We start from the raw sequence: 26,607 nt of genomic DNA, 5'->3' as shown, positions 1-26,607 counted from the left end.
TGACAAGGCACACTGTGCTGTCAATGGGGGCTTACATCCCCAATGACACTACTAATAAATGACCCTCTCACAAATTCCCACTGCACACCTGGGGACCATTCGTGGCACACCAGTGTGCCACGGCACAGTGATTGAAAATGGCTGCCTTAAGGTGTTCGATAGGGTAGGATGGGTTCTGCCTTGATACCAGAAACTATCCAGCACAGCCTGTTGGGAGCCCATAAGACAACCTCCCCCTCTGCTTTCTATCACTATACTTTTTGTTTTTTTAAAGAAAAACTTGTAGGTCAAGTTCTGCCCAGGTCTCCTTGAACATTCTCCCTAGCAGTGGCACACAGTCGGAGTGGGTCATGGCCAGAATTGGGAAACAGCTGAATCAACGGAGATATCAGAGATTCATAGAAGTTGCAGACAGGAAAAGGCTGAATATGGCCTCAATCTTGCCCTATTGTCTACATATTCCCAACTTTTGTCTGTTGTGTGTATTGCTGAGATAAAGCAACTTTGGGACTGAAGGAAGCCAATGGCAGAACAGCAGCAGAACAAAAGCTTACAGGGAACAGGGTGGAAGACAGTAACACTGCAGCCTTAAGACCAAAGTAGACTGGCTTTTTTCCTTCTGTCAAGTATGACTAATTCACCTTGGTTGGACTGATTTAGTACTATATATGAGAACTAAGTAAGTATATACTGTACATACTTGTGCGCTGTACTGTACAAGAATATGTACTGTATATACTTATGTAGAAGTAAAAAAAATTATGCCTAAAAATTAACCCTGAAAACCTGGGTCGATTTATATATGGTTCAATACAGTAAATAAAACTTCTAAGAGCCTGGTGAATTGGGGGTGGATATGGGCTAAGAAGCAGGACACAAGGGGGTGATGGTGAAAAAAGGAGTAATTTTACTTATCAGTAATTGTTCTGAGGCAGCAACAAAAAAAAAGGTAGCCATTTTAGCTGCTTCTCCAAATAGGAAAAGAAGGCACTTATGGGAATTGTAGTTCTGTATGAGGATTGCTGATATGGAAATGCAGCATTATATACCTCACAAAGCCTACAACTCCCATAAGCACCTTCATCTCCCTTTCTGCTTAGAAAAGAAGGTAAAATGGCTCCTATGTATTTATATGGTTTTTTGCTGCTGCCTCAGAACAATTGCTGATAAGTCATTTTAAAAAAAATTTCACACACCCCTAAGTTGCACCCCCAACTTAGCCAAGAAAATTCCATGATTTTGGTTCAAAACCTGCCTTCGATTTATATGCGAGATTGACACGGGCCATAAAAGAAGATTGTAGCAGTGCATTTTTTCAGAAAGAAAAAGAAATTTTTTTTTTAGTTTTTTAATCAACAGAAATATAGTAAGGTTTTATACACAGTTTATACGATAACAACAATTATTAAAGCTACCCAAAACAGAAATAGAAAAATCTATACTAGTGCTGTCTGATGAGTTGCAAATTAAATTACTTGCTCCAGTGACACAACATCCCAGTTAATGGGTAGCTGTTCTCTTAAAACACAAAATTACATCTAACAAGTTTCCAGTTATCTTAGTTTGCACATTAGAGTATCCATGTTTCTCCATTAACTGCTTGTATTCCAAACCACTTCTTTGCTTGCCTTCAGTCATACTGAGGGACTGTAGAACGGCTCTTGCAGGGCTTGTTCTCTTCTCATCAAGCACAGTTTCTGCTACTAGCAAAGCATTTCCTGCATTTGCAAAATAGCAATCAATAATTGTTTAGCAGCACATCCTAGCTTGCGAGTCATTGGGGCTTCCACCATGCCCTAACACCCTTTCCAGGCCTGCCAGCATTATACCAGGCTGCTCGGACTTGCTTCTGTTATTTAGGGCAAGCTTGGGTGTTACTCATGATAAGGGGAAAAATATCCCCTAACCCCGAGGCGACCTATAACCTTCTCCTAGGCTGCACTGGATACAGCAGAAGCCATACAGTCCTCCCACGCCAGCGCAGCTTAGAACTGGGCTGTGAATTGTGCTATCAGGGATATAAAACATGCACAAAGTAATATCCTTGTGTTCCCTGAAATATGTAAGTCTCCCCAGAGTTTATGGGAATTGAACATTTTTTATTAAATAGGTAGAAAATCACCAAGAGAGAATTACAAAATACCTAGATGTAAAATGTTAGCTTTGCTGACATCATCCAAATCTTCTCAGTCTGCCAGTAAACATAGTGTTCACTGTATCAAGAAAGAAAAATCACAAGTCTTACCTGGCTTGCAAACAGCAAATATTTTGCTTAACAGTATATGGACCTTTTCCTCAGAACAGTCATGTAGAATTTGTGAAAGAATATAAAGGTCTGCTTCTGGAATATTATCTTTGAAAAAATCTCCTGTTTGAAAAAATATTTTTAATAGTTTCAGAAAACATAACTAAATTTTCATCTCAGTAGCTTCATATATGCATTGACAGCCAGAGAGCAGACTGGTATTTACATTCCCCAGACAAAAGGCTCAGGAAATCTGTTTGCAAGCATTTACTTTCATTTGTAAAGACACTTACAGCCCACTCCTAGTCATGTCTACTCAGAAGTTAACTCCAACACACAGGAGTGTGTGGACTTACTCCCAGGAAAATGTGTAGTGTACTTGATTTATATGGTCTTAATTTGCATGTGTTTGAAATAGCGTGATTTGCACATTAAGGGCCCAATCCTCAACAGTGCACATCAGCTTACCGCCAGCACACACTGTCACAAACATGCCATAAGGCATGTTTGCAGGCCTAGTGCTGGGCACCAGTCGTAGCCCGGCGCTGGGCTACTGGTGGGTGGTCACCAGAGCTCCACCAATTGGCAGTTGCGCGGACCACTGAGCAGCGGAGAGGTAAGTGGAGGCGTGGGGGGAGGAGGGGTGGAGGCATTCCAGGGATGGGGGAAGCAGCATTCTGGGGGGATAGCGTGGGGAGAAAGAACTGGTGGAGTGAAGCTCCACCGAATCCAGACACGGAGGTTCTTGATTTACTGCTGACCTTTGGGTGGGCGGTGAATCAAGTAGACCATTGCGGGGCTACTTGCTTTACCCAGGGAAAGGGGACAAAAGTTCCCTTCTCCCAAGGAGCTGCTGCTGGCTGCCCGGAGTGTGCAGGATTTGGCAACAGCCATTTTTGGCACTGCTGCAGCCCCACACCCCAGGCAGCTCAGGACTGGGCTGTAAGACCATTACTGCGATTTATGCAGGCTCATTTTTAAATAGTGCAACTAAGCTTCCTACGCTCCCATGTTTGGCCAGCAAGTGAGACACATGGGATATTTGGCATACTTTTTAATGTGAGACCATTTATGGAAAACTCATCAGCATTGCCTGGGGAGTGAAGAATGCACAAAAATCCATTACAATGGATGCCAAGCTGGATGCAATATTGCAATTTAGAGACAGGAAGCATATCTCATACGTGGCTTACAGGAGACCACTATTTGTGCCATCCAAGAAACAAGGTAAAGAAAAGTGCTCAACTGGGGACAGCTGCAAGCACAAAGAAGAACCCTTATGCTAGAAGCTCCACAGTAGAGCAAGCATATGGAACAAATGCTGATATATATTTTTCTGTACTCTGTAGGAATATGTTACATGGACCTTTGACATAAATATATAACATCTTATAACCCCATATACCAACAACACATCTGCTTATACTGCACAGTAAGTATGTTTACCAGATCTGAGTGATACTTGAGTGGTGTTTTGTCTTGGCTGAAATCTGGACATACTTGCAATGACATCTGGAAGGTCAAATACAGTGACTGTCATGTCTGGGTAGAGATGGACTAGTTCATAGGCTAGAGCTCCAGTGCAACCTGCAGACAGCAAGATATTGAAACAATGGGTGTTTGTTAAACCTAATTCAGTTAAGACTTAGGTCTAATAAGTTTGGCATTCAATGCTTAATTAAGGGTAGTATTAAAAATATGCAAGAGGTTTGCATAGCCTGCAGAATTTCCCTGTGCAACCTCCCACTTTAGACATTACAACTTTGTACTACCAACCAAAACTGAAAGTAACCACTGTATTCCAGTGGTTCTCACACATTTAGCACTGTGACCCATTTTTTAGAATGAGAATCTGTCAGGGCCCATCACAAGTAATGTCATGACTGGAAGTGACATAATCAGGAAGAGATTTGACAATCCTAGGCTGCAATCCTACCCACATTTACCCAGGAGTAAGTCCCATTTACTATAATTGTTAAAAAATTATACATAGTAGCTTGTTAAAAGTACAGGTCTGTAACATTTGCCCAAATGCAGTCACATACCATGGTAACTTCAAGTCAAATATATTAAAAATAAAATATTGAAATTAATAGGGACCCACCTGAAATTGGCTTGCGACCCACCTAGTGGGTCCTGACCCACAGTCTGAGAAACACTGATGCATTAAGTTGGCTGCATTGGATTGGAACATCTATAGCCAATGGAACTTGATCTGGTTGTCATTGGATAGTGAGCCCATCCCAGAGAGGGCGAAGGGCCTCACTGGCCTTAAGCAGTCATCCTCTAAAAATGATTCCCCCCTCATTGCAAGTATTGAAAGAAAAGCTTTTGATACTTGCAATGAGCTACTCTTAAGTGCTCTCTAATTTTTAGCATCTTGGCCAAGAAAACTAGAAACTGAAAAAGAGTCTCGACTGCACCCATAATAAAATAAGGAAAGCATTTTTACCTATTCCATAGATAGCTCTTAAAGCTATCCCCCCTCCCACCAAAAGAGTAAAACAGAAAAAAAAGTAGCAACATTCAAAGGAGGCATATTTAGTGAATTATACATTTAATCATGATGGTCAACATGACAACATGGATAGGTATAATTTTATATTCTATGTGGTTTATCTTTTAAAAAATAAATATTGTTTAGGAACAAACAGTTTGAATGGTGTAAAGCTCGGGAGAAAAGACGGACTTAAGGATTTACCATTCCTATTGGATACGGTGGCAGGGGGGCTCTTTTATTATTGGTGGTGACAGAGACAATACACAATTGGTTCATAGAACAGAAAAGGGACAGGAGTGGTTGTGAGTTAAAGGAGTCAGAGGCTGATCCTTAGGCAGTGATAGTTGCTTACAGAATAGTTAAAAGAAAGGGAGATACAATTGAAGAAAAAAGCTTGTGGAATAAAAAGCTTTCCGAATGTATCCTGGAGAAGAGATACATTCGGTCAGGAGTTGCTTTGTTTTAAATAACTCACTTGGGGTGCAATCCTAACCAACTTTCTGGCACTGGCATAGCTGTGCCACTGGGGCATGTGCTGCATCCTGCAGTTGGGGGCAGTCAGGAGGCCTCCTCGAGGGAAGGCAATATTTGTTCCTTTACCTGAGAGTTGCATTGCCCTTATGTTGGTGCTGGAAAGTTGGTTAGGATTGTGCCCTTAGTTTAGTTATTACTGTTACAAATGAACTTCAAACCATACTAGAAAAGGTAACATTTGGATAGTCAGTCCCCATGCAGAATTAGTAATACGATGTAGCCCTGTATACTTGAGGGCTCTCTCTCTCCCTCTCTTCCCCCCCCCCACCCTAGTCCTCTCAAGTGGGGTATCAGTGTGACAGTTTCAGCAATACAGCATCTTTCTTTCTGGGGAGTAACCATGTAAGGTGACAACAGTGGGGTACAATCGGATTGAAAGAGACGCCACAACATTTTATGACTATTTCCATCAGTGCTTACCTCCCAAATCACATACCACTCTAAATGGTGAGAGATCAAAAGCTGTGGCTATATCTCTTGCTGTCGCTTTGGCAATGCCATGCACGGCACTCATAAAGCAGTGCTTCACCTCTGTTTGGTAACAGACATCCTTAAAAACAGAACAACCAATGTGTCTAAACTTATTTCAAATAGAAGGATAAAATAGCATGTATAAAACTGAGATGTTCATAGCAGTACACTCCTGAAAATTATAGTGGGCTGTAGTCCAAATTTATTTAGCAATGACCAAGGAAGTTAGTCATGGCTTTGTCTCATTGAAATTTCCATGGTGATCATAAAGAATAAAAATTCCCCCCCCCCCCACTTGTGCTACTGAGCAAGGAAGCAGCAGTTTGTCATTAGGGAGCAGGGCATCTTCTTCATCAAAGACGTTTAACAACCTGCAGCTCCTGGCTTGTCCTGATGGCAGACATGAATGCTTCTTCCCACATGAGATTGCTTGTTACTGCATTCATCATCCGAGGATGTGTTGTATTCCACTGCCTATGGCAGTGTGGCTGGTGGGATCATGCAACAGAACCATTTCACTAGCAGCATTCAGGGATGCTGAATCCCAACTGGCTCTATTGCTGTCAGATGTTAAAGATGTAGCCAAGACCTTTAATTTGGCCTTTAGTTAATCATGCTGTTTCTTCTATAGCAGCAGTTCTTAAACTCTCAGGGAGTTTGGGCCCCACTGTAAGTTCTTGCGGAACGTGGGGAGGCAGCAACACGATCACTAAAATTGCGGCGCTGTTGAGGGGCGAAGGGGCTTGCTTTGACTTACTAGAGCCTGCAGCAGGCTGCCAGTGGTGCAGGGAACCCCAAGCGAGCCTCCGCAGGGTTCCCCGACATGCAGATAATGTAAAAATAACATTCATGACCCACTTCCAGTTTCACAATCACAAACCGGAAGTGGTTCACAATCGCTATTTTGAGCGTCTCCGCATGTTGGGGAGCCCAGTGGAGGCTCGTGCAGGGCTCCCTGCACTCCCCGTTGCCTGCTGCAGGTAAGTCAAAGCAAGCCCCTGCGCCCCTTGAAAGCGACGCAATTCTGGTGATCGCATCACTGCCTTTCCCCCTGCCCGCCCCTTAAGGGGGCAGAGGCCAGGGCTCTCTGACTGGTGCATCACGATGCCCCAGTTTGAGAACCACAGTTCTACAGTTTTGTTTTGGGTTTTTTTTTTGCCTGCTGCTCTGTTGATTTTGAATTAAACCTGTACCGTTTCAGACTGAACAGGTACAGATGAATTTCCTTATCTGTGGCTTTCAGCATCAGCAGGGGTTCTGGGGACAGAACCCCCACAAATGCCAAGGCTCAGCTAAATCTGTGGCAGTATCTGTTTTAAAATTGTTTATTTTTGTTATGCAAGTTCCTTGATTATCCCTTCAATGGTACAGAAAGGTAGCAAACAAATATTTTGAATAAATAAAACTTCTGGGGAGATTATTAGGTTCTGCTAGACATTATGGAGAAGGTCCACTTCATGTGTGGTTACCATTTTTGGCAGCAACTGGCTCTTAAATCTAGCCTTAATAAGACCATGATCTCCCTTCTCTAACAGTGCAAAATTTACAAATTTATACCCTGCTTTATCTCCCTGACAGGCATTCAGGGCAGATATTTAGTCTACTGCTTTAGAGCTCCAATCAGTAAGAGAAGTGAGTGGTTTGTAGATTATAAGAATTTTAGGTTCCATTCTTGCACCACTGATTAGTGGCATCAAGCCAGGCCTTAAGAAACTTATTCCTAAATATACTGTGGTAAAGCTCTTACAATCCCAAACCTGTACTAGCTTATCAATCTAATAAAAGAATATGCAGAATCTACACTACCTGAAACAAATCCTCTGCTTTCTTCCCAAATACACGATTGTTCTGTGAAGTCCCTTCCTTGACTGCTAACTCCAGATGTGTGTACAGAGGCCACAAGTGGTCATTACAGTGGAGAATATATGCATGAAGTGAATATTCACCATCTGACACCAAATATGAGTTTGTCAAATCTGCATTGATATAACCTTTAAGTGACATTAAGAGAAGAGAAATTTGTAAGTTGTATTATTTTCATTAACAAGAAAAATTAGTATCATTTTCAGTTCTGCTAGAAGAGTATCTAATAGCTAGTAAACATTAAAATGACACAGGTCAAATCACTATTGCTCATTGAGGTTTATTTACTCCCTTCTTCTGGTACAGAACTCAATAATTTCTACACTAGTTTTCTGAAGCCATGTCAAGTTCAATTTTTAAGGTATTTCACTCATTTCATTGATTGCATTTTTTTCCGAGTTATATAAACCAATATTCAAGCTAGCAATCAAATTGCTTTAAAAGATACTACAACTTCCTTTTCTCTACTTTTCCTAGGCTTCCTATCACAATTGTTTAATAGCACATGGTCACCTTGATGGTTTTTTCCCAACAGACCAAGGGCAGTACACGCATCCAGTAATCTTTCTGTGCCACAAACAGAGGTATTAAGTTGTTTTGCAGCTTCCACAGCACTTACAGCACCTTTATCTTTGAGAAGATCAAATACTTTCAGCTTACAAGCCACAAACAAAGCCTGTAGAAACAAAATATGCACTTATTACTAGAAGAAACTCTCCATGAACACACCCACCCAACTCAAGATGCTCCAGAAGCCACCTACTCCCATTATTGCCCATCTTAAAGTCTAGTTTACAGTTAGTTTATCCACTTAAATGCCTTGTTGATCACAATATTCAAGGGATTATGATCAGCACGTTGTCATATAAAATCCAATATTTGTGGAACTGATTTATACCAGTTCTGTACTGTTACTTCTGTCACAGCCTCTTCCAGTAAAAATACACTGCCACAGTAACAATAGTACAGGGAAAAGAGGTTTTTTCCACAAAAGCTGAATGAACTACTGGAACATATTTCTAACCCCAGGATCTCTTAATATTGAACATTAATACTTAAAACTTAATATTAAATATTTTCAAAAAGCAGTGCAATGAACAATTAAGCCATTTCTGCCCAATGTTGCATATAAGCAACAGGGATCAAATGTGCACACCTGTGGGCTGGGCAGAAATGGGTTAACACATCTGGTCTTTTGTAGCTACCCTAGCATTCACAACTGAGAGTTTAAATAATCTGAAGGGATAGTTTGAACAATATTTTTTAACCCAAACCAATGCCGAGAGGTAAAGGACATGCATGTTCCAAGTTCCTCCTGTGGCTTCTCTGTGAGGCCTTGCGAGGTGGGCAAATTTCACTTGACCAAGACAACAAATTCTCAGTTCTGAACAACCAGATGTTTGATCAGCACTCAAAAGTGTCAGATATTTCTGGAAACTAAATTTGATATCCACTCTTTGAAGGAGGAACAGGCTGATGGTCTGAATTCAGCTACTGAATGCCAGTACAAGCAAAAATGCAACTATGGTGGTGTGCCAAGCACGCCTGCTTTGGGCTTAGTTTGGACAGGGAAACAAAATGAGCAAACACACATGCATCTTTACAACTGTTGTTATGTAATTCATTCTCTTCGGAGTACAATAACTCAGAAGAAGGTACACAGCTACTGCTGGCGGGGGGAAAAATGGAAATGGGCACTGGACAGCAAGCAGCCAGCAGATTTTTTGCACAATTGAGCAGAAGTTGAGCAGTTGAAATTTCAGCAGCAGTGCCCTTGAGGATTGGTGGCCACTCTTGGCTCACTTTGCTGCTAGTTCCAAAAAGTGGATGAAGAAAGGACACACAACTGGGAGTCTGCTCTGGGGCAGATGTGAGAAGTCATGCACTAAGTCCATGTCACATGAACAACCACTTCCCATCTCCAATAAGAGGGAAATTTTGGAATGTTGTTCTTTGAACTATTGTCCCGATTTTCAGATAGTCACAAAAAAGACAACTGCTTAACCTCTGCTCAGAGTATTTGTTTATTACACGTTAATTTAGTTCCATCTGATGACAATTCTGCATAAAGAGCAGATTAGCCATTGCTTTGCCCTATTAGGATCTATCAATATGTATATTTCGTATCGTGAAATTTCTGGACTTCAGATTGCCTTTCTTAAAATGTCAGTGCATGTATCAGGCTCGTAATTCACTATATAGGAAGAAACGTTTGTACATATTCATGAACAAAAGAACATATAATAGGTTACCTTTGATGCTCTGAAACCATCCAAAAGTTGCACAAGTTTTGATGGAAATCGTGTTGTATTTTCTATTATGCCATTCTGATTGTCCACAGGCACATTGTAGTTATGGTTGCTGCTATCATACTTCCCTGGGTGGTGAGCGACTGCACTACTCTTTAGATTCTTAGTATCTTTACACTGGCTTTTATCTGAAGAGTCACATTCCCCATCACTGAGGATCTCAAAAGTTTCTACTGAAGGGATAGAGTCATGCTTTATATGGTGGATGGTGTGCTTAGGAGGAGGGTAATATAATTCTGCTAATTTTTTGCAGAAATGATTCAGAGGAAATCCCACCACATTCAAGAAATCTCCATGGACATATTCCACTAGCATTCCCCCAAGAGCCTGGATCCCATATCCACCAGCTTTGTCCCTGAGAATGCAAAAAAACATTGTCAGATAAAATCAGTGATGCCAAAGGACTGAGTATCTCAGACACAATTAATCAGTATGTTGCATTATGTTCCATTCCACACAATCACATCAGGGAGCACAAGTGAATCTGCTGTATGTAGCATCAGAATATTCTTGGGAGTAGATATAGCTTGTAATTACTTGGAAGGGAACTATGTGGCATCGACACATACCTGGTTTTTGTCTCTGGCCTTTGTGTTTTTAAGCCGTCTTCACTGTATGAGATTGGGCAATAGGAACTAGTCCAGCAGTGCAACCCTATGCATGGCTAACTCTCATGATGTTCAGTGGGCTTTCTCCCAAGAAGGTGTATATAGGCTTTAGCCTAAATTCTCTTTACTGTACATCTTTTAATAGGTACACCTTTACATCAGCACATCTTCCCAATCTGGAAAGCCCCTTACAAATTCTCCACTACTCAAAAGGAAGAAAGAATAGCAACAGCAAAGATGATCATCACAAAATAGTTTCATTTCTGAGAATACTAAAGTTTTACTAAAGAGTCCTCTTTTTGTCCTGGTTAGAGAAAGACAGGAATTTAAAGCATTTGTATGGCAAAGTCTGCTTAGAAATTTCTAGGCTGATGTACTCTCACATGACCACAGAGGTGTATTGCTCCTCTAGGACTAGCTCATTCAGTTTTCAAGCTGACTGACTACAGCCTCACTTTGCACTCCCATGAACTTTTGAACCTTCTCAAACACATGTTTAATTCCAAATACACTATAAAATTCTGATTGTAAGAGTAACAGCTAAATCCACAGCCAGCCCCTCCCATCCTCTGTGCTCTGGGAACATTTGCTTATTGACTTGCACAGAAAGGTCACAATTGTAACATCTGTCATTCTTGGTTACAAGCCTGAAATTCTTCCCAAAAATCCCTGGTGTTTAGCATTCAAATCCCATCATTTTGATCAGTTATGTGTTCCTGAAGAGAATATAAAAGCCTGTTGGAAATTTCCCTGTTAACCCATATATAGTACTACCAAGAAAAGTATTTTTCCCCATGCCCCACAGAAATTACTACATCTGTATTTCATAGCTAATTGTTGGTATTACATATGTGAACTGCCAGCTCTAGACATGCATTCTGAGGTCTCCCAAAAGAGACCTCCACATGCAGATCTCCTCCGTGGGTGTCAGAACACCCTTTGGGGGTGATGAAAGCACAGCTCCCATCACCTCTGGAAGGAACAGGTTTGACCCATTCTCACTGGTTCAGAACCTGAGGATGATCAAATCTGCAGGTTCCGAACCCACAGGTAACATAGGCCACCTGTATTGCTATAGCTATTGGAAAAAAAGAAATCAACAATCAAGTGCTATTGAATACAGAGTAGATTATTGAACCTTACTCTGAAGCTTGACCTGCTCCTCCCCAGCCTTCAACTATTGAAATCTGGTGATGCCACTGATCATCCCACAATCACCAAGGAATAACAGAAGTACCTTCTAATCCATTATTTTCTAAAACCAATAATTCACACCACACTGGCACACACACACACACACACACACACACACACACACACACACACACACACACAGAGAGTTTACAGGCAGTCGGTTTATCCAACATACACACTTTTCAGTCATGTACTTCAAATTATTGTACTTACATTGGCTCTCCACTGTGAATATACTCCCATAAGAGTTCTTCAGAGAGTTCTGCAAATTTGACTTTAGTCTCCTCGTAGAAATCTGTTACTTCAGTCTCTAGCTGATTATCTAGAAAAAATAAAACCTTTTAATAAACCTTTTGACAATAACACAGTTTAAAATAGTACATAATTATGTCTTATGGTCAAAATGCATGACACAAATAGCACAATCCCATGGGCTGAAAGCGCTGGTGGATCACATGGCATCATGCTATCTTGCTACTGGGATGATTGCAGAAAGGCCAGAGCCTTCCCGCATGTGTTACTAGAGCTCCAGCCACCTGCAGAGGAAGGTAAGTTGATGGGGGAGGGAGGAGGGCATAACAGAGGCAGAAGGGTGTAAAACTGGACAGGAAGGGGTGTAACAGGACAGGAAGAGTGCAGAAGGAATGGATCCAGCAGCGATGGCATCCCCTCCAACAGCAGCCTCCCCACCCCCTTTCTCTTCCCGGACTTGCATTAATGATTTCGCTTGAGCAGATCCAAGGAGACCCATTGTGGAGCTGGGGAATTACACAGGGATAAAGAGATTTAAATCCCCTTTTCCTGCTGAAGCCCTCTGATTGGCGCCCCCCCCCCCCACTGAATACAGCATGCCCGTTTTTGGTGCAGCTGCACCATCAAGGGATTGAGAAGGATAGGTTTGGGGCTGAAAGTTTCCTGCATCATAATAGCCAGCATCATAACAGAGAGCAACTGAGTCACAGAAACAATGGAATTCAGGAACATCGTGGTTTCACCTACACAGGCTTTAATGATCTTCTGACTGGAGGAGAAGAATTACCATTGTAACCAGAACTGTATCTACACTTGCAATAAAAAACCTTTATTAACTTGTTTATAATAAATATCCAGTCAAATATTGGTGAGGCACTGGGGGTCCAATTTACCTGCACTGAGAACTAGCTTTTATTTCCTAACTCTTCAAGACAAGTCAATGTTGTGACTTAACTTACAGTGCAGGTGTCTGTTCACCTGCAAGCAGTAGCAAAATACAATGACCTGCAATATGGTTCTGTGTCCGCTCAAAGGCAGGTGCAGTTCCGAATAGTTTCAAGTAGGTTCTGGGGCTGCCGTAGGTCAACATGGGGTAAGGGAACTTGTTCCCTTACTCCAAGGAGGCCTGTGGCTGTTTCCCTGGCCCCATAGGATACAACAGTAGCTATTGCAGCACTGCTGTAGCCCTGGGCACTAGAGAAGTATAGGGTTGGGCCCCAAGTCCCATTAATCTCAATAGGATTTATGTCTAAGTAGATGTGCGTAGGATTGTGCTGAAAAAACATAGGTTGGGATATGTGGAAATTCAGCTAAAACTTGAACAGTTATTTTTGACAAGCCTTTTGAATCACAGACACCATACTGCAAACATGCCGTACTGTAAAGTGCTTTTGAAATACTGTATGCCCTGGTTTCAAAAATGACTAGCACTGTGGCACAGACAACTACTGTTTCAGAAATACAATGTCAACTCTGCCTTTGGGGTACATGAAACTAGCTGCACAGTTCTTTGGATCTTGGTCTTCATTTTGTATTAGCAGAAGAAAAACATTCAATTTTCAACATCATTATTCATATAATTCAGTTATTGGGGGCATGACAACATTCACGTTTTCAAAACTTTGACATGCAGGCTTTAAAAATACAAAGAAGAAAACAACCCTCTGCTCAAGATGTTTGTGTTGAGATGTGAAGTTTCTCTTCTTCACATACTGTGAATCCATTTCCTTCCAAGGGGAACGCCTAAGGCTAGCAAATAGAAACAAGACACATCCAGCAGGAAATTTTATGACAGGACATTATAAAATATAAGGATTCTTATTGATGCTGTGATTGTGATTATTTGGGCCTTATTGTGCTATTTGGGCTTATTCTGTCTCTGGAATTGCCCTGTTATTAACAGTATTATATAACACTTTTCAATGAAAAGTTCACAAAGAGAACATCAAATGACTATTGGCTCCCCATCCCAAATGGACTTCCAATCTAAAAAAAGATGCAAAAGAACACTAGTAGACAGCTACTAGAAAAGACACTGCTGGGGTGAGGAGGGCAGTTACTCCTAGCTGCCTACACTCTCGCATTTTTAATGCCCTTTACAGTCAATCTGTAAAGATTGACTGCTCATTGAATTATGTGGGGCTGTGAAAGAAAAGTTGATGTGACCTTGCCAAAGTAATTCCTGAGGTCTAGTTGGGCCTCTCTTGCAGCATCATTCACATGTCCACTCTTAACAAGCATGCTACTAAGACAGGTATGGGGGGGAAGGGAAGAGGAAGGATTAACTGGAATTTCTGGAAAGATAAATATAAGAGAGTTGGCTATGTTTGAATGTCAATATGTGGAAGATGTCAAATCAGGCCACAGCCGATAAAGACAGCAATTTTTTTTTTTTTGGTGCAATGTACCTTTGCCCTTGCTGGTAATATTCTACCTCCATTAAAATCAGTGGTGGTTTTACCACAGATGCATGGGACGTGCAAAGTGCCCAACTCTATGCAAATTTGGGGAAGATGACTTCTAGATCTCAGCCTTGTTTAAATTATTTATTTGCTGGAAGTTGCTTTGAGGAGTTTATTTGTTGCAAGTTGCAGAAGCAAGTTGCTTCTGACCTGGAATCAAAACTTAAGCTGAAAAATTAAAATAAATATTTAGGCAGATTCAAGACACTTATCTATAGGGGACAGATTTTTAACAGTTCATATCTATTTTTGCTAGCCATAGCTAATACCTATGCAAGATTTCCAGCCTCCCCTTGTCTGTACAAATAGTATATGTATACCAACTTCCCTCCCAAGTATTGCCAATCCTCTGAGGCAGCTCTTTCATTCTACCACCTGTGGTGCTCAGACTAGCAGCTCCAGGCAACTTGCTATCTTTGTTCCAGATTTCAGCTCTGACTATCTCGCTTCCTCCCACCTATTTTACAAAATGTCGTATACAAACTTATCATACGACAGCAATCTCAAGAGCAGGTTTGCCTATGCTGATCTGTCTGTTTTGTCATTGAGACTTATGGATGTAGCGTGGCCCTTTATGCCTTACACAAGCCCTCAGTGTCCCACTGAAGTAACATTTTTCTACTGGGTTGGGGATGTCCTATATTCAGAGGCAGTCTAAAACGGTTTTGTTTCTTCGGGGACGTCAGTATTATCCAAAAATAAAAATTGGTAAGAGTGGTGTTATGTGTTCTTATTCCAAATTAATTTAAAGTTTTAATCAACTTTAAAGCATTTTTATCAGTTGTAATTACAGTCATATAGGTGGTATATATATATATTTTCTTTTGTTTTTACCATTTTAGACTGCCCCTATCTATATTTCACCAACTGTAAACAAATGAGGACCTCTCCAAACAGCCTCATTCATCTCAAAATGTGGTCCTTCCTACAAAAACAAACAGACATTTCCAGAAGAGAAGTGAGAGAGTTATTGTGAGATAGTAAATAGCCACAGACATATTGAGACAGTTGCTTTGTACTGAACATTTGTACTACTTCTTATCAATTACCTTTACTGCTGCAATGAACAATTGCAACTCCTGTGAAGACACTGTGCTCCTTGCCACTCAACCTATCAAGAAGAAAAGATACATTTAGGTTGCTGCCCTTTTGAAGGAAATACCAATGTCTTACAAGAGTTTTAACTCTTACAGCTATTTAAGAGACATGTTCTGCCTGTTTATAAATAATTCAACAATGCCAGCATGCAACCTGGTCTTATAGTCTCATACGTGACATTGTAAAATTAGATTTTCATTTTAGAGTGGTGAGGAACTAAAGAAAAAACCATCAAAAATCAGCGTAACTTAGTGCATTGTTGCAGCATGAAGTCTTTTAAAGTCTACTTACATTATTAGCATAGTCTGCTCATCAAAGACCCGTAGAACATTAAACTACATCAATATAGGTGTAGTTTATGTGTACTGGCCTCTGTTTTTGTGGATTTCGTATCCATGAACAGGCTCAATGCAGGTCCCCTGGACCGACACTGAGCCAGACTTTGCCCAACCTGAGCCCTCCAGAAGTGACTGGAGTGCAGCTCGAGTCACCTCTGAAGGGCTTAAAGGGGCTGAAATCACAGATTTCCTTATCCACTGTTTTCAGTATCTGCAGGGGATCCAAGAACGGATTCCCCATGGATACCAAGGTCCCACCTGTACACTTCACAAAGGAAAAGGTACAGCCAAAAATGTGTACTGGTAAAGGTATATCATAAGACAAAGTTTCAGAACAAATTATTCCAAATCAAACTTAAGACAGGGAAATTTTTACACTCAACAGCATACTATTGTATTGTTAGTCCAGATAAGCACTTTTTGAATTCCATTAATTTCATGCGCAAACGAATGCTAGGCAGCACAATCCTGAGCTGCCCGAGGCACGCGGTTGCAACAGCACCAAAAACAGCTGCCGACACATACTGCATGCCTCAGCATGCCGCGGGTGGCGCCTTGGGGGAAGGGGACTTTTGTCCCCTTCTCCTGGGTAAGGGAAGCAGCCCCACAATGGGGCTACTCACTTTACCACCAACCAAAAGGTCAGTGGTAAGGTAAAGCCTTTCATGCAGGGCTCCAAGCCCTGCACGAACAGACAGGATCTGGTAGAGCTCACCAGACCCGCCTCCTGCCTCCCTGCTCCCCCCCCCCCGGCACACCTCCTGCCTGCCTCTCTCTGCCCTCCCAGGAACACCTCCTCCCCGCCCACCTCCCTGCCCCGTTTACTGTGCCGAAGCTCGGCAGTTCATGAGACCTCCAAGCATCAGATGACGGGCACTGGCACGGCGGCAAGCCTAGCAGACATACCTTACAGCATGTTTGTAATAGTGCGCTCCGGCGCTGAGCTTAAGATTGGTCTCTAAGAGCCCTAAGATAGACCAATTGTTTTGTCTAGCCAGCACAAGAGCTGATTTTTTATACAGGTTTATTTATTTGATAAAAGTTTTGCTCTCAGCACTCATGTGTGAGTATCTTACACACATGCCCAAATGCTTGCAGTACTTAAGGATTTGTACTTTCAAAAGCTTGACCATAAAGTAAAATCCTTCAAGGTTGTTTATATGTTTTAAAAACAGCCGGCATGACTTTAGCATCCTTTCTTCTTATAAAAAACTGAAAAGTAAGGAGATACCTTGAGTTCTTTGCAACAACCTTAATCACTTGGACGTAAATGTATCATTTTATATGCATTGCAGGTTATGATTTTTTTCCAGAGCACAAGACCCTAATCAACAGACATCAGCTTGAATTTACAACAAATGTATTTTTTAAAAAAATCAATGACATAACAATGACTCATTTTGCATCTTATTCTCTAGGATCAACATGGCAATAATTGACTATCTCCAACTACATAAACATAATGTAATGTAACATAACTAATGATTTGGGAAATGTGTCTTCACATTCAATGTATTTTTAAAAGTATAAAACCTTGAAAGCATCTTATATGCATCTTCCTTATCCACAGGCTTCTCCAAAATCTGTTTTTCTATAGTCTGAAATGGAAATATATAGAGTTTGGTATGCACACTTAATGTGATTGAAATTCACATATCAAAGGAAGCAAGATTTTCAAAGATAATTAACAAAACTCTGTCAACAAAGAGAAGTCTGACTACATGGATAAGCAGATTTCCACCTCTGACTAACCATTTATTTACCTGATCAAATACCTTCCTACCCAATTTAGAATGGATCAAAAGATAATTTAGTTTCAACAGCTCATTAAACGTTGGATCCTCCACCAGCAGCCTACACAATTCAGAGCACAGACCCAGTTCATTTATTTGCTGAGCAGGCAGTCCTTTTCTGTATGGCAAAAGCCTGGATATGTGCTCCTACCCCCAACCATCTGCGATATGAAATGTGCAAAGGGGGCAGGAACTGTGCAATTCAGATACTTTATTTGGGGGGAGGGGGGAGTGAGGCCCACTCCTCTATTGTATAATGGAATTGCCATCTCAATAAGTGTATAATCCAGGGCACAACATATCACAGACAGAGGGGAAGTAAACCTACTTGCAGAGGAAAAAGCTTCAGCTGACACAACCAAGTGTATCAGTTTGTATTCTATTCTCATATCACTACTATATACCTTTCTCTAGTGTTTACCAACATTACACATTACATTACACACTCTACTTTAAAAAAGTACCGAATTCAGGGCCCAATCCTACCCAACTTTCCAGCACCAGTGCAACCACAGCACAGCCCCAAGGTAAGGGAACAAGCGTTCCCATATCTTGAGAAGGCCTCTGTGGCTGCTTTGCCACCACAGGATGCAGTGCATGCCCCATTGGCACAGCTTCACCAGCACTGGAAAACTGGATAGGATTGGGCCCTCAACGCACATAGCCACATATTCATTTTCTTTGACAAAAGTATGCCTGGAGGCCCGATTCACATGTGCTGGCCTGGAGGGGTCATGGAAGTGCCATAAGGCACGCCACCGCAAGAGGAGGAAGGCCAGTGCACGGACATGCGCCAGTCTCCAGAGGCTGACCCAGGGCCGTGGAGCCAGTGCAAAGGTAAGTCCATACTGGCCAGGTTGGGCCAGCATGGGAGAATGGGGAGGGTGGGAAGAAGACAGATAGATGTTCTGGAGCAGGGGACGGGTGGGTGGCAGGGGCCAGGATCCGATAATTAAGCTGAATCCTGACCCCATCCTGGGTGACCCAGCACAGTCCAGGTTGCTTGGATTTGCACCACCTCTTTAGGTGGCACAGATCTGAGTAGCCCCATTGGGGATGCTGCAGCATTACCCAGGGTAAGGGGAATGCACTCACCTTGCCCTGGGTTGAGCCATGGGCAGCCCCAAACCTGCTCTAGATATGGGGCAGGCCAGCTGGCCTCCCTGTTCCAGCACGTGTTAGGATTGGGCTGTAAATCGTTGATGATATGTAGGAACTAGCCTCAGAGGGCCTCTACTACAGGCTGGGGTCAAAGAGTGGTTCAATAAGTAGATGGGCAGAGTTAGACACAGGCAGAAAGTTTTCATTCCAAGATGTTTGTCTTCACCCTGTAGATGAGACTTGTTTCTCCAGTCTCTGACAAAGATAACACTGCTTGATGCCACAAATGGCCAAAGCCATCTAGTGGACATGGGTGCAGGAAAACCAGCTTTGGCACAGATGCCCTTTCTAGATTAGCACTTGAAAAAATAATGGATACACAAAGGGTAATAATTATTTTTTGTTAATAATGCCAATCTTCACAAAGACCCCTTGTAAAATCAAAATATTTTGAATGATTACAGCTTAATTACATGTTATGAAATTTCATTTTACATAAAATTTACATTTTAAATTTCATTTTTATATAAACGCATGATTACAAAAAGAAAAGAAGTGTTCAAATAATGCATACTTACAACCCAATCCGATTCCCCGCCACTGGTGCAACCACACCAAAAAGGTATGTGTTGTATCCAGCAGGGTGGAACAAGATGCGTCAGAAGGGAAAAGGGATATTAAATATAGCCCCAGTGTATTCAGTGAAACTTACTATCAAGTCAGCCTATAGAGCATTACAACCCTAGTTTCTATTGTGCAATTACAATATTAATACAACATAGATTGCTGGTAAGATAGCTCTAGATAGAATGCACAACTCACCACTATAGTGTCTGCTCCTATAACGACATCTGGTGTTCTAAGGTGTTGCTGAAAAAAAATTAAAAGATAGCATATTTTGTCAATTTTTCCCCTCTTAATTATTCCACTTCTTTACACAATAATGATTTAGGACCCAATCCTATCCAACTTTCCCATGCAGATGCAGCCAAGCCAATGCAGTGTGCCCTGCATCCTGCAGTGGAAGGGTAGTCACGGAAGTATCCTCAAGATAAAGGAACAAACATTCCCTTATCATGGAGCTGCACTGCAGCTGCATAAGCTCTGGAAAGTTGGATAGGATTTGGCCCTTAGACATTTCTATCCCAGAACTGTTTCACACACTACAATTTTTAGGTGTACATCGATAATATCACAAAAGCATCTATCATATAATTATACTCAGAGAGCAAACTGTTAGCTGCAGTTCTTTGCTGAGTACACATTTAGTTTCAAAATTGGCTTTGTTGCTATGAAATATCAATCACAATCAGAATCGACCTTTATTAGGCATAAAACTTAACAGTTGCCTGAGCGGCTTACACAAGAAGTTGCATTCAAGCAGGTCATCAAAACAGAAATAGGTGTAGATTAAATAGGATTTCCCTCCATTTTACGTTTGGTTAAAATCTCGTATAAAAAATTCCGCCATCGGTTTTACCATTTTTCCGTTTGTAAGTAATATCTGTAGCTATGAAATATGTGACATGGCCTTCAGAGTGGGTGCCCTGAGACAGAATGTTTGTGTACATGAAGACATTCCAGGATGTTTCAGCCACATGCCCTGCCAAATCCTTCACAGGCCCAAGGGACTTTGGTAAATAAGTCCCTACTTCAGAAGTATCAAATTAGATCAGGATGAGAGATGACTTACTAGATGCATTCTCTTTGCCACTTCAAGTGCCTTCTGTTTTGCGGTTTCTACAGCATATTCATAAGGAGCTGCAAAAGACGATTTCTCAAGTGTCTCTTTGAACCAGGAGGGAACAACTTCAAATCGGAGGCCCTGTAAAAGACAGAGAAACTGAGTGTGGGAAAAATATGAACACTTAAGTTTACATAGTTTCAGCTTAAGAATCTGCTTGAATTGCCATCTGGAGAATTTGATTTCAATGTTTTTGATACGGTGTGATAGCACTGTGACTCCACTGCATTCCTTCCACTCACCTTCCAATGGGCTGTAACAAATGGGGGCAGGGGATGGATGAGAGAAAGATTGGAAGGGGTGTATGTTTATTGCTAATGTTAATGCCAGGATCGTCAGACTGCAGCTTGACAACCCAAATCTTATTCCATTTATGCTGGTAAAATGCTTCATAGGATTGGACTATAAGGTGCACTTTAGAAATATGTAGCACAGCAGAAGGAAAGCAAAATCACATTTCTTTCTTTTATTATGTACACCTTCCAAGTCAGAGCTAAACACAACTTAAAAGTCCAGGTGCAAAATCATGATACTAATGTCAAACTTACAGGCCAGTGCTATAATTGCCAGTATAGGCAAGTATACAGGCCAGTGCTATACTTGCTATAGTGCCCCACCAAAGCTGGTGTCATGGGCTGATCAAGGGGAGGGTAGGCAGCATGTCAGAGGCAGTGTATTCCAGCACAAGCAATTTGTGCCAGGATGCTATCCCCTCCAGAACATCTAAATGTGATCAAGGGGCAAGCGAAAATACTTTCCCTTATCTCTTCCAAGCCTCCCAATTGTCTCCCAGGTTTTTTGTATCCACTAAATATCAGGCACAGATCCAAGTAGACCCATCAGGACCACCTGGGTTCAACATGAGTAAGGGAACTGCTGACCCCTTACCCCAAGGAGACCTCCGGGAGCTTCCCTGGCCCCAGAAGATACAGTGGCAGCCATTTTGGTGCCACTGTCTTCCTGGGCACTGGGGAAGCATAGGATTGGGCCTTCACAGCCCAATCCTATCCACACTTTCCTGTGAGTAAGCCCCATTGACTCTTATGGGACTTACTTCTGAGTAGACATGCCTAGGATTGGGCTCTCCATCATCCCACTTTACCCATGGCTGAATGGGGAACCCAGATCTCCTCAGTCCTTATTTGACATGCTAACTGTTGCACCACCACAGAATTATCAAGCAAAACAAGTGAGGTAAATAGTTTTAGCATTACAGAAGCCTATTTTGTAATTAAGAAGAGTACAGTAACTATCAAGATCTGCATCACATTTGTTTTTGCTAACCATTATATTGTTTTTTTTTTCCAATTTGTCCTACTAGACCATACAAATGAACCCTTAAAAAAACTCACAAAAAACTAATATTACACAAAGTGAAGAAAGCAAGCAAAAAACAGAAGAACTGCAGTATACAATCCTCTTTTACACTGCAGAAAATCTTGCACCAGTGTCTAAAGAAGTAAGCCTTATATGCAGCAATCAAGCAAACTAACCCTGACCTTATTTTGCAGGAAATCCCATGGATTGTAGTTGAGTTTATTTCCCATTTCCACAGCCTCACAACCCAATCCTATGCATGTCTACTCAGAAGTAAGTTCCATTAGAGTCAATGGGGATTACTCCCAGGAAAGTGTGGATAGGATTGGGCTGTCAGTTACCAGGCTTAGCTTCAGTAAGTATAAATGGAATATGCTGCAGTTTGTATTTAACAAGCTGGCACAGAAATTCTCATTTGCACAAAAACAATTCTAGGTGCTGAATGAGCATTTGGAAAGCAAAGCCAAAGTAAGACACAGGCACTAAAGTATCGCAGGCACATGCCCATTAGTTGATCCCACAGATAAGTCAAGGGCAGGTTTTGAGCCAACAATCATGGAATTTTCTATGACCCTCAGATAAGTCGGGGGTTAAACTTAGGGGGATGTCTGACTATAGTTTTGTCTGATTTTACCAGAGGCCAGATCCTGAAAAATAACCTACCGCTAATTGTTACCTAAGAACTGTAGTCTCTAATTTATTAAACACATAGTAAAAGATCATAAGATACATTTTTATTCTTTTTAAATTCTGGTCTTCACCACCTTTTTGTAAGCACTATCAGAGTAAGTGCACTGTAAACAACACACCAGTAAAACAGTGGTTCCCAACCTGGGATTCATGTACTCCCAGGGACACTCAACAGGACCTTAAGCGGTACTTAAAAAAGAATGGAATAATGGCAGAAAAAGGCAGAATGCTCCAGAATGCCTTGCAAGACAGGAATGCCTTGCAAGGACCAGCAAGGCAGGAAGGGAGGTAGCTAGTTGGCTGTGAAAGCCCCACCAATAGCCAGTTTTTGGTCACCAATTCATGTATGAACCAGTGATTGAAAACCAGCACAGTAAAAAAGCTGAAACATAATATGGAAAGTGATCAATCACCCAGAATTTCTCAGCACATTTCTGGTGCAAAACAGTGCAAAGGCAGAGTCTTCTGTTCTTCAAACAGATAAAAAGAGAAAACACTGTGATAAATACATGAAGTCTGGGCTTTCATAGAGAGGAGATGAGGGCTTGTATTATTAATTACAAACATTTTGCTAATATGAAGGGTACAATTTGTGGAAATGGGCTGCCAAGGGATATGCAAGTGAAAAAGGTTGGGAACCACTGCAGGAGAACCATAGATCAAATCCACCTTTAAGATGTGTGGTGTGTTAAGCCAGAAGCTCCACGTACAACATACAACCCATAACACATAAACTGTGTTTAAACAAGCCTTCTGAGTTCTTGGCCTTTTTAACATCTTTTCAACATCTTTTAATATTTTTTACAGGCCTGATTCTTTTATGATTTGCTGCTCTATGCTCTTTTTACCTGACTGCTTTTTATCTGACTGTTTTTATGATATGTGTTAATATGCTTTTATCTGTTTTAAATTATGTTTTTAATCTGTTTTAACCTGTTGTAAGCCTCCTTGAGTCCTTTGGGAAGAAGGTAAAAATAAAGGTAAATAAAGGTAAAAATAAAGTAATAATAACAACAACAACAACAACAACAACTGTGAGTGTGCAATTCAATTCACAGCAGAGAGATGCAGCTGCATATATTTGCAACCCTTTTTACTCAGAAGTAGACCCACTGCTTTCCATGGGTATAATTCTTAAGTAAGGGTGCATTGAATTGTAGCCTGCTTCAAATGGAAAGGAGGATTCCCATCCTGGTGTTTCAAAAAACAGACCTGTTTTGCAAGCATTTGCAAAGCAGAACCAGGCTGCAGCAGAAGGAAGGAGAATAAAAGGTTAACAAAGGAAACTTTTCAGAGTTGAAAGGCTTTGCCCCCTGATTGACCCAGAGATCAGGTGAAGTGAGAATTGGAACTTGATTACTTGGCAAAAATTTCATGTACTATAGGCGGGTAAAGAATTTTGTTTAGAAAAGCATGTAGAGTTTTGCATTGGTTCTGGTATCTAAAACAACTTCATAATGTTCAAAAGGAACAATAGCTTTATACCTTTATTAAGACCAACTAAAATTCACAAAGTAATGAGCAAGCATTTAATAAAATTCTTCATCAACCTAGCCATTAAGCAAACAAACCTGGGGGGGGGGGGAGAGAGAAACTGATGTTGCTAGACATGATGGAAAGTCCAAGTGTACCGTGTAAAATGGACTGGAGAGGTGACATGCAGATTTAATTGTGTCAGATTGTGCTAGAAACAAAGATGACTCCTGTTACCCCAAAGACAACAAGGGGAAAGAAGCATGGCTCCTCTCCCTTTAGAACGGGGTGGCTAAACCCTGGCCCGGGGGCCACTTGTGGCCCTCAGGGACTTCCAAACCGGCCCGCAGTGAGCCCTCAGTCTGCAATGAGCCTCTGGCCCTCCAGAGAATTGCTAGAACCCATGCTGGCCCAATGCAACTGCTCTCAGCATGAGGGTAAGTATTCAACTTCTTGCTTGAACTGTGGGATGAGGGCTCCCTCCACTGCTTGCTGTTTCACATCTGTGATGTAGCAGCAGCAGTGAAGGAAAGGCAGGCCTTGCTTTGTGCAAGGCCTTTTATAGGCCTTGAGCTATTGAAAGACCTTCATTCATTCATATAAGTTCCATCTTTAATACATTTATGTAAATTTATTCAAATTTATTCAGATTTGAATGTAATTTAATTTGGGTTCCCCCCCCCCCGGCCCCTGACATAGCGTCAGAGAGATGGTGTGGCCCTCCTGCCAAAAAGTTTGGACACCCCTGCTTTAGAAATATAAAAGCCAGCAATTACTTGGATGTGCCTCTAGCAGCAACCAGAATAGACTGGTCTCTCAAAATAAAAACATGACCATCTTCAGCACAGTAGATCAAAGGAAGGCTGCATTAATACGTCCTCCATTCTAGATCCAGCAATATCTGGTTCCCCTCATTTTTTCCTCTAGTCCAATGAAACATTTTGATAAACTCAGTCACTTATTTTGTGCTTTTTCCTTTCAGTTGATCTCAATAAAGGCACAGTATTGCGCTACAGTCACTTTTGGATTTTTTCAACACAGCTCCCTGCAATTTTTGTCCCTTTAAAGACAGCAGAGTCTTGTAAATGGAAGTCTTGCTTTTTTGTGGCTGTGGCAGTAGTGCATTGTGTAAAAGATCACAATTGTGAGCACTTCAGGCATCCTTGACAGCAGTAGTCAATTTCTAAAATCCCGCTCTGAACCTGGGAAGCCTCAACTAATCCAAGATGTGAAAGTTTACTGCAATTACTTAGAAGCAAAGGGGAAAACTCTGAACATACTCAAAAGCATCTTATTGTTGTCCGTTATAGTTTTTCAGAGCTGAAAGCAGGATTGGGGGCAAAGCCTCAGCTCAGTTAAGCCCTGCTTGATTATGATAATGTATCATATTTGTTCAATGGATTTCACAAAGACGCACAATCGATCCAATCTAAACTAACCAACTAACACAGTGGTTCCCATACTTTTTAGCACTAGGGTCCACTTTTTAAAAAAGATACTGTAATGGGACCCACCTAGCTTTACTAGACTTTTTAAAAAAGGAGATCTAGAAATAAATATTTTATTTATTATAATAACCATAAAAAAGACATTTATCTCCCTGTACTGACAAGTGCTTTCAAACTTCAGGAGCCCAGCTCCTCCTAGGGCAGTTAGCAGCCATTTTGCAAACTGCAGGAGCTGAGCTCTTTGCAGGGTAGTTAGCAGCTATTTCATTTTGAACAGCTTCAGGGCTTGAGGCAATTAGTTGTCTGATCTTTTCATCCCCCTTACTGACCCACCAAAAGTCAGGTCACGGCCCACCAGTGGGTCCTGACCCACAGTTTGGGAACCACTGGATTAACAGATGAGTGTGGGGGGGGGAGTAAGCAGCTGCCAACGTGTAGATGTGTTTTGTTTCCAGTGAAGAAGAAAGGTCAGCGATTTTCAACCTTTTTCATCTCATGGTACACTGACAATGTGGGGCTCACACCCGCTAGTGGCCCTACTAACAAATGATCCTCCCCCAAACTCCCGCAGCACACCTGCAGACCATCCATGGCACAGTGGTTGAAAATGGCTGAGATAAGTTGACAGCCTTAGGACCCAATCCTATCCAACTTTCCAGCAGTGGTATAGCCACAATGCAGCCCTGAGGATTTGTTCCCTTACCTGGAAGAGGCCTCACTCACTGGCCCCCCACTACAGGATGCAGCTCACTCCCCCTTGGCATGGTTGCACTGGCACTGGAGAACTGGACAGGATTGGGTCCCCAGTCTTACTGAACACAATGGGCTTACTTATGAGTAAGGTAAATAACACCAAGCACCTCTAGCAATGGAACTGGGCCAGTTTTTTCCAGCTGCTCTGCTCTGATCAGGTGGAAATCCCACAGGTGGTGCAGAAAAAGCCCGTCCCTGTGGAATGGCTGCCTGTGCCACCACAGGCGCCCCAGCCAAGGGCCCCGCGCACACCCCACTCACCGCGTTGATGAGGATCTCCTGCCTGCGCGGAGAGGCGCTGGCCAGCACCACCCTCTTGTTGACCAGCTTCCCAATGACGGGGCTCAGCACCATGCTGGCGGCACCGCGAACGCAAGCAGCCTCGGCCAGCGCCGCCTTTACGTCGCCTCCCCG

General features: G+C 41.9%; 1 protein-coding gene across 1 annotated transcript; it reads right to left on the bottom strand.

Annotated features, from left to right (window-relative positions):
* Positions 1 to 1,349: 1,349 nt before the first annotated feature.
* ASMTL (acetylserotonin O-methyltransferase like) lies at positions 1,350 to 26,607 on the bottom strand. Its single transcript, XM_066620616.1, has 13 exons — positions 26,455 to 26,607; positions 20,462 to 20,593; positions 19,591 to 19,638; positions 17,408 to 17,472; positions 15,488 to 15,549; positions 11,938 to 12,046; positions 9,866 to 10,277; positions 8,127 to 8,289; positions 7,557 to 7,741; positions 5,700 to 5,829; positions 3,692 to 3,832; positions 2,246 to 2,368; positions 1,350 to 1,718 (listed from the first exon to the last, which is right to left on the bottom strand). The coding sequence occupies exons 1-13, from the start codon at positions 26,545 to 26,547 to the stop codon at positions 1,501 to 1,503; spliced, it is 1,881 nt and encodes a 626-aa protein (XP_066476713.1). The 5' UTR covers positions 26,548 to 26,607; the 3' UTR covers positions 1,350 to 1,500.

The sequence above is a fragment of the Tiliqua scincoides genome, chromosome 3 (genome assembly GCF_035046505.1).
Source record: "Tiliqua scincoides isolate rTilSci1 chromosome 3, rTilSci1.hap2, whole genome shotgun sequence".
Lineage (NCBI taxonomy): Eukaryota > Metazoa > Chordata > Lepidosauria > Squamata > Scincidae > Tiliqua > Tiliqua scincoides.
This window is presented reverse-complemented; position numbering and strand designations above follow the sequence as displayed.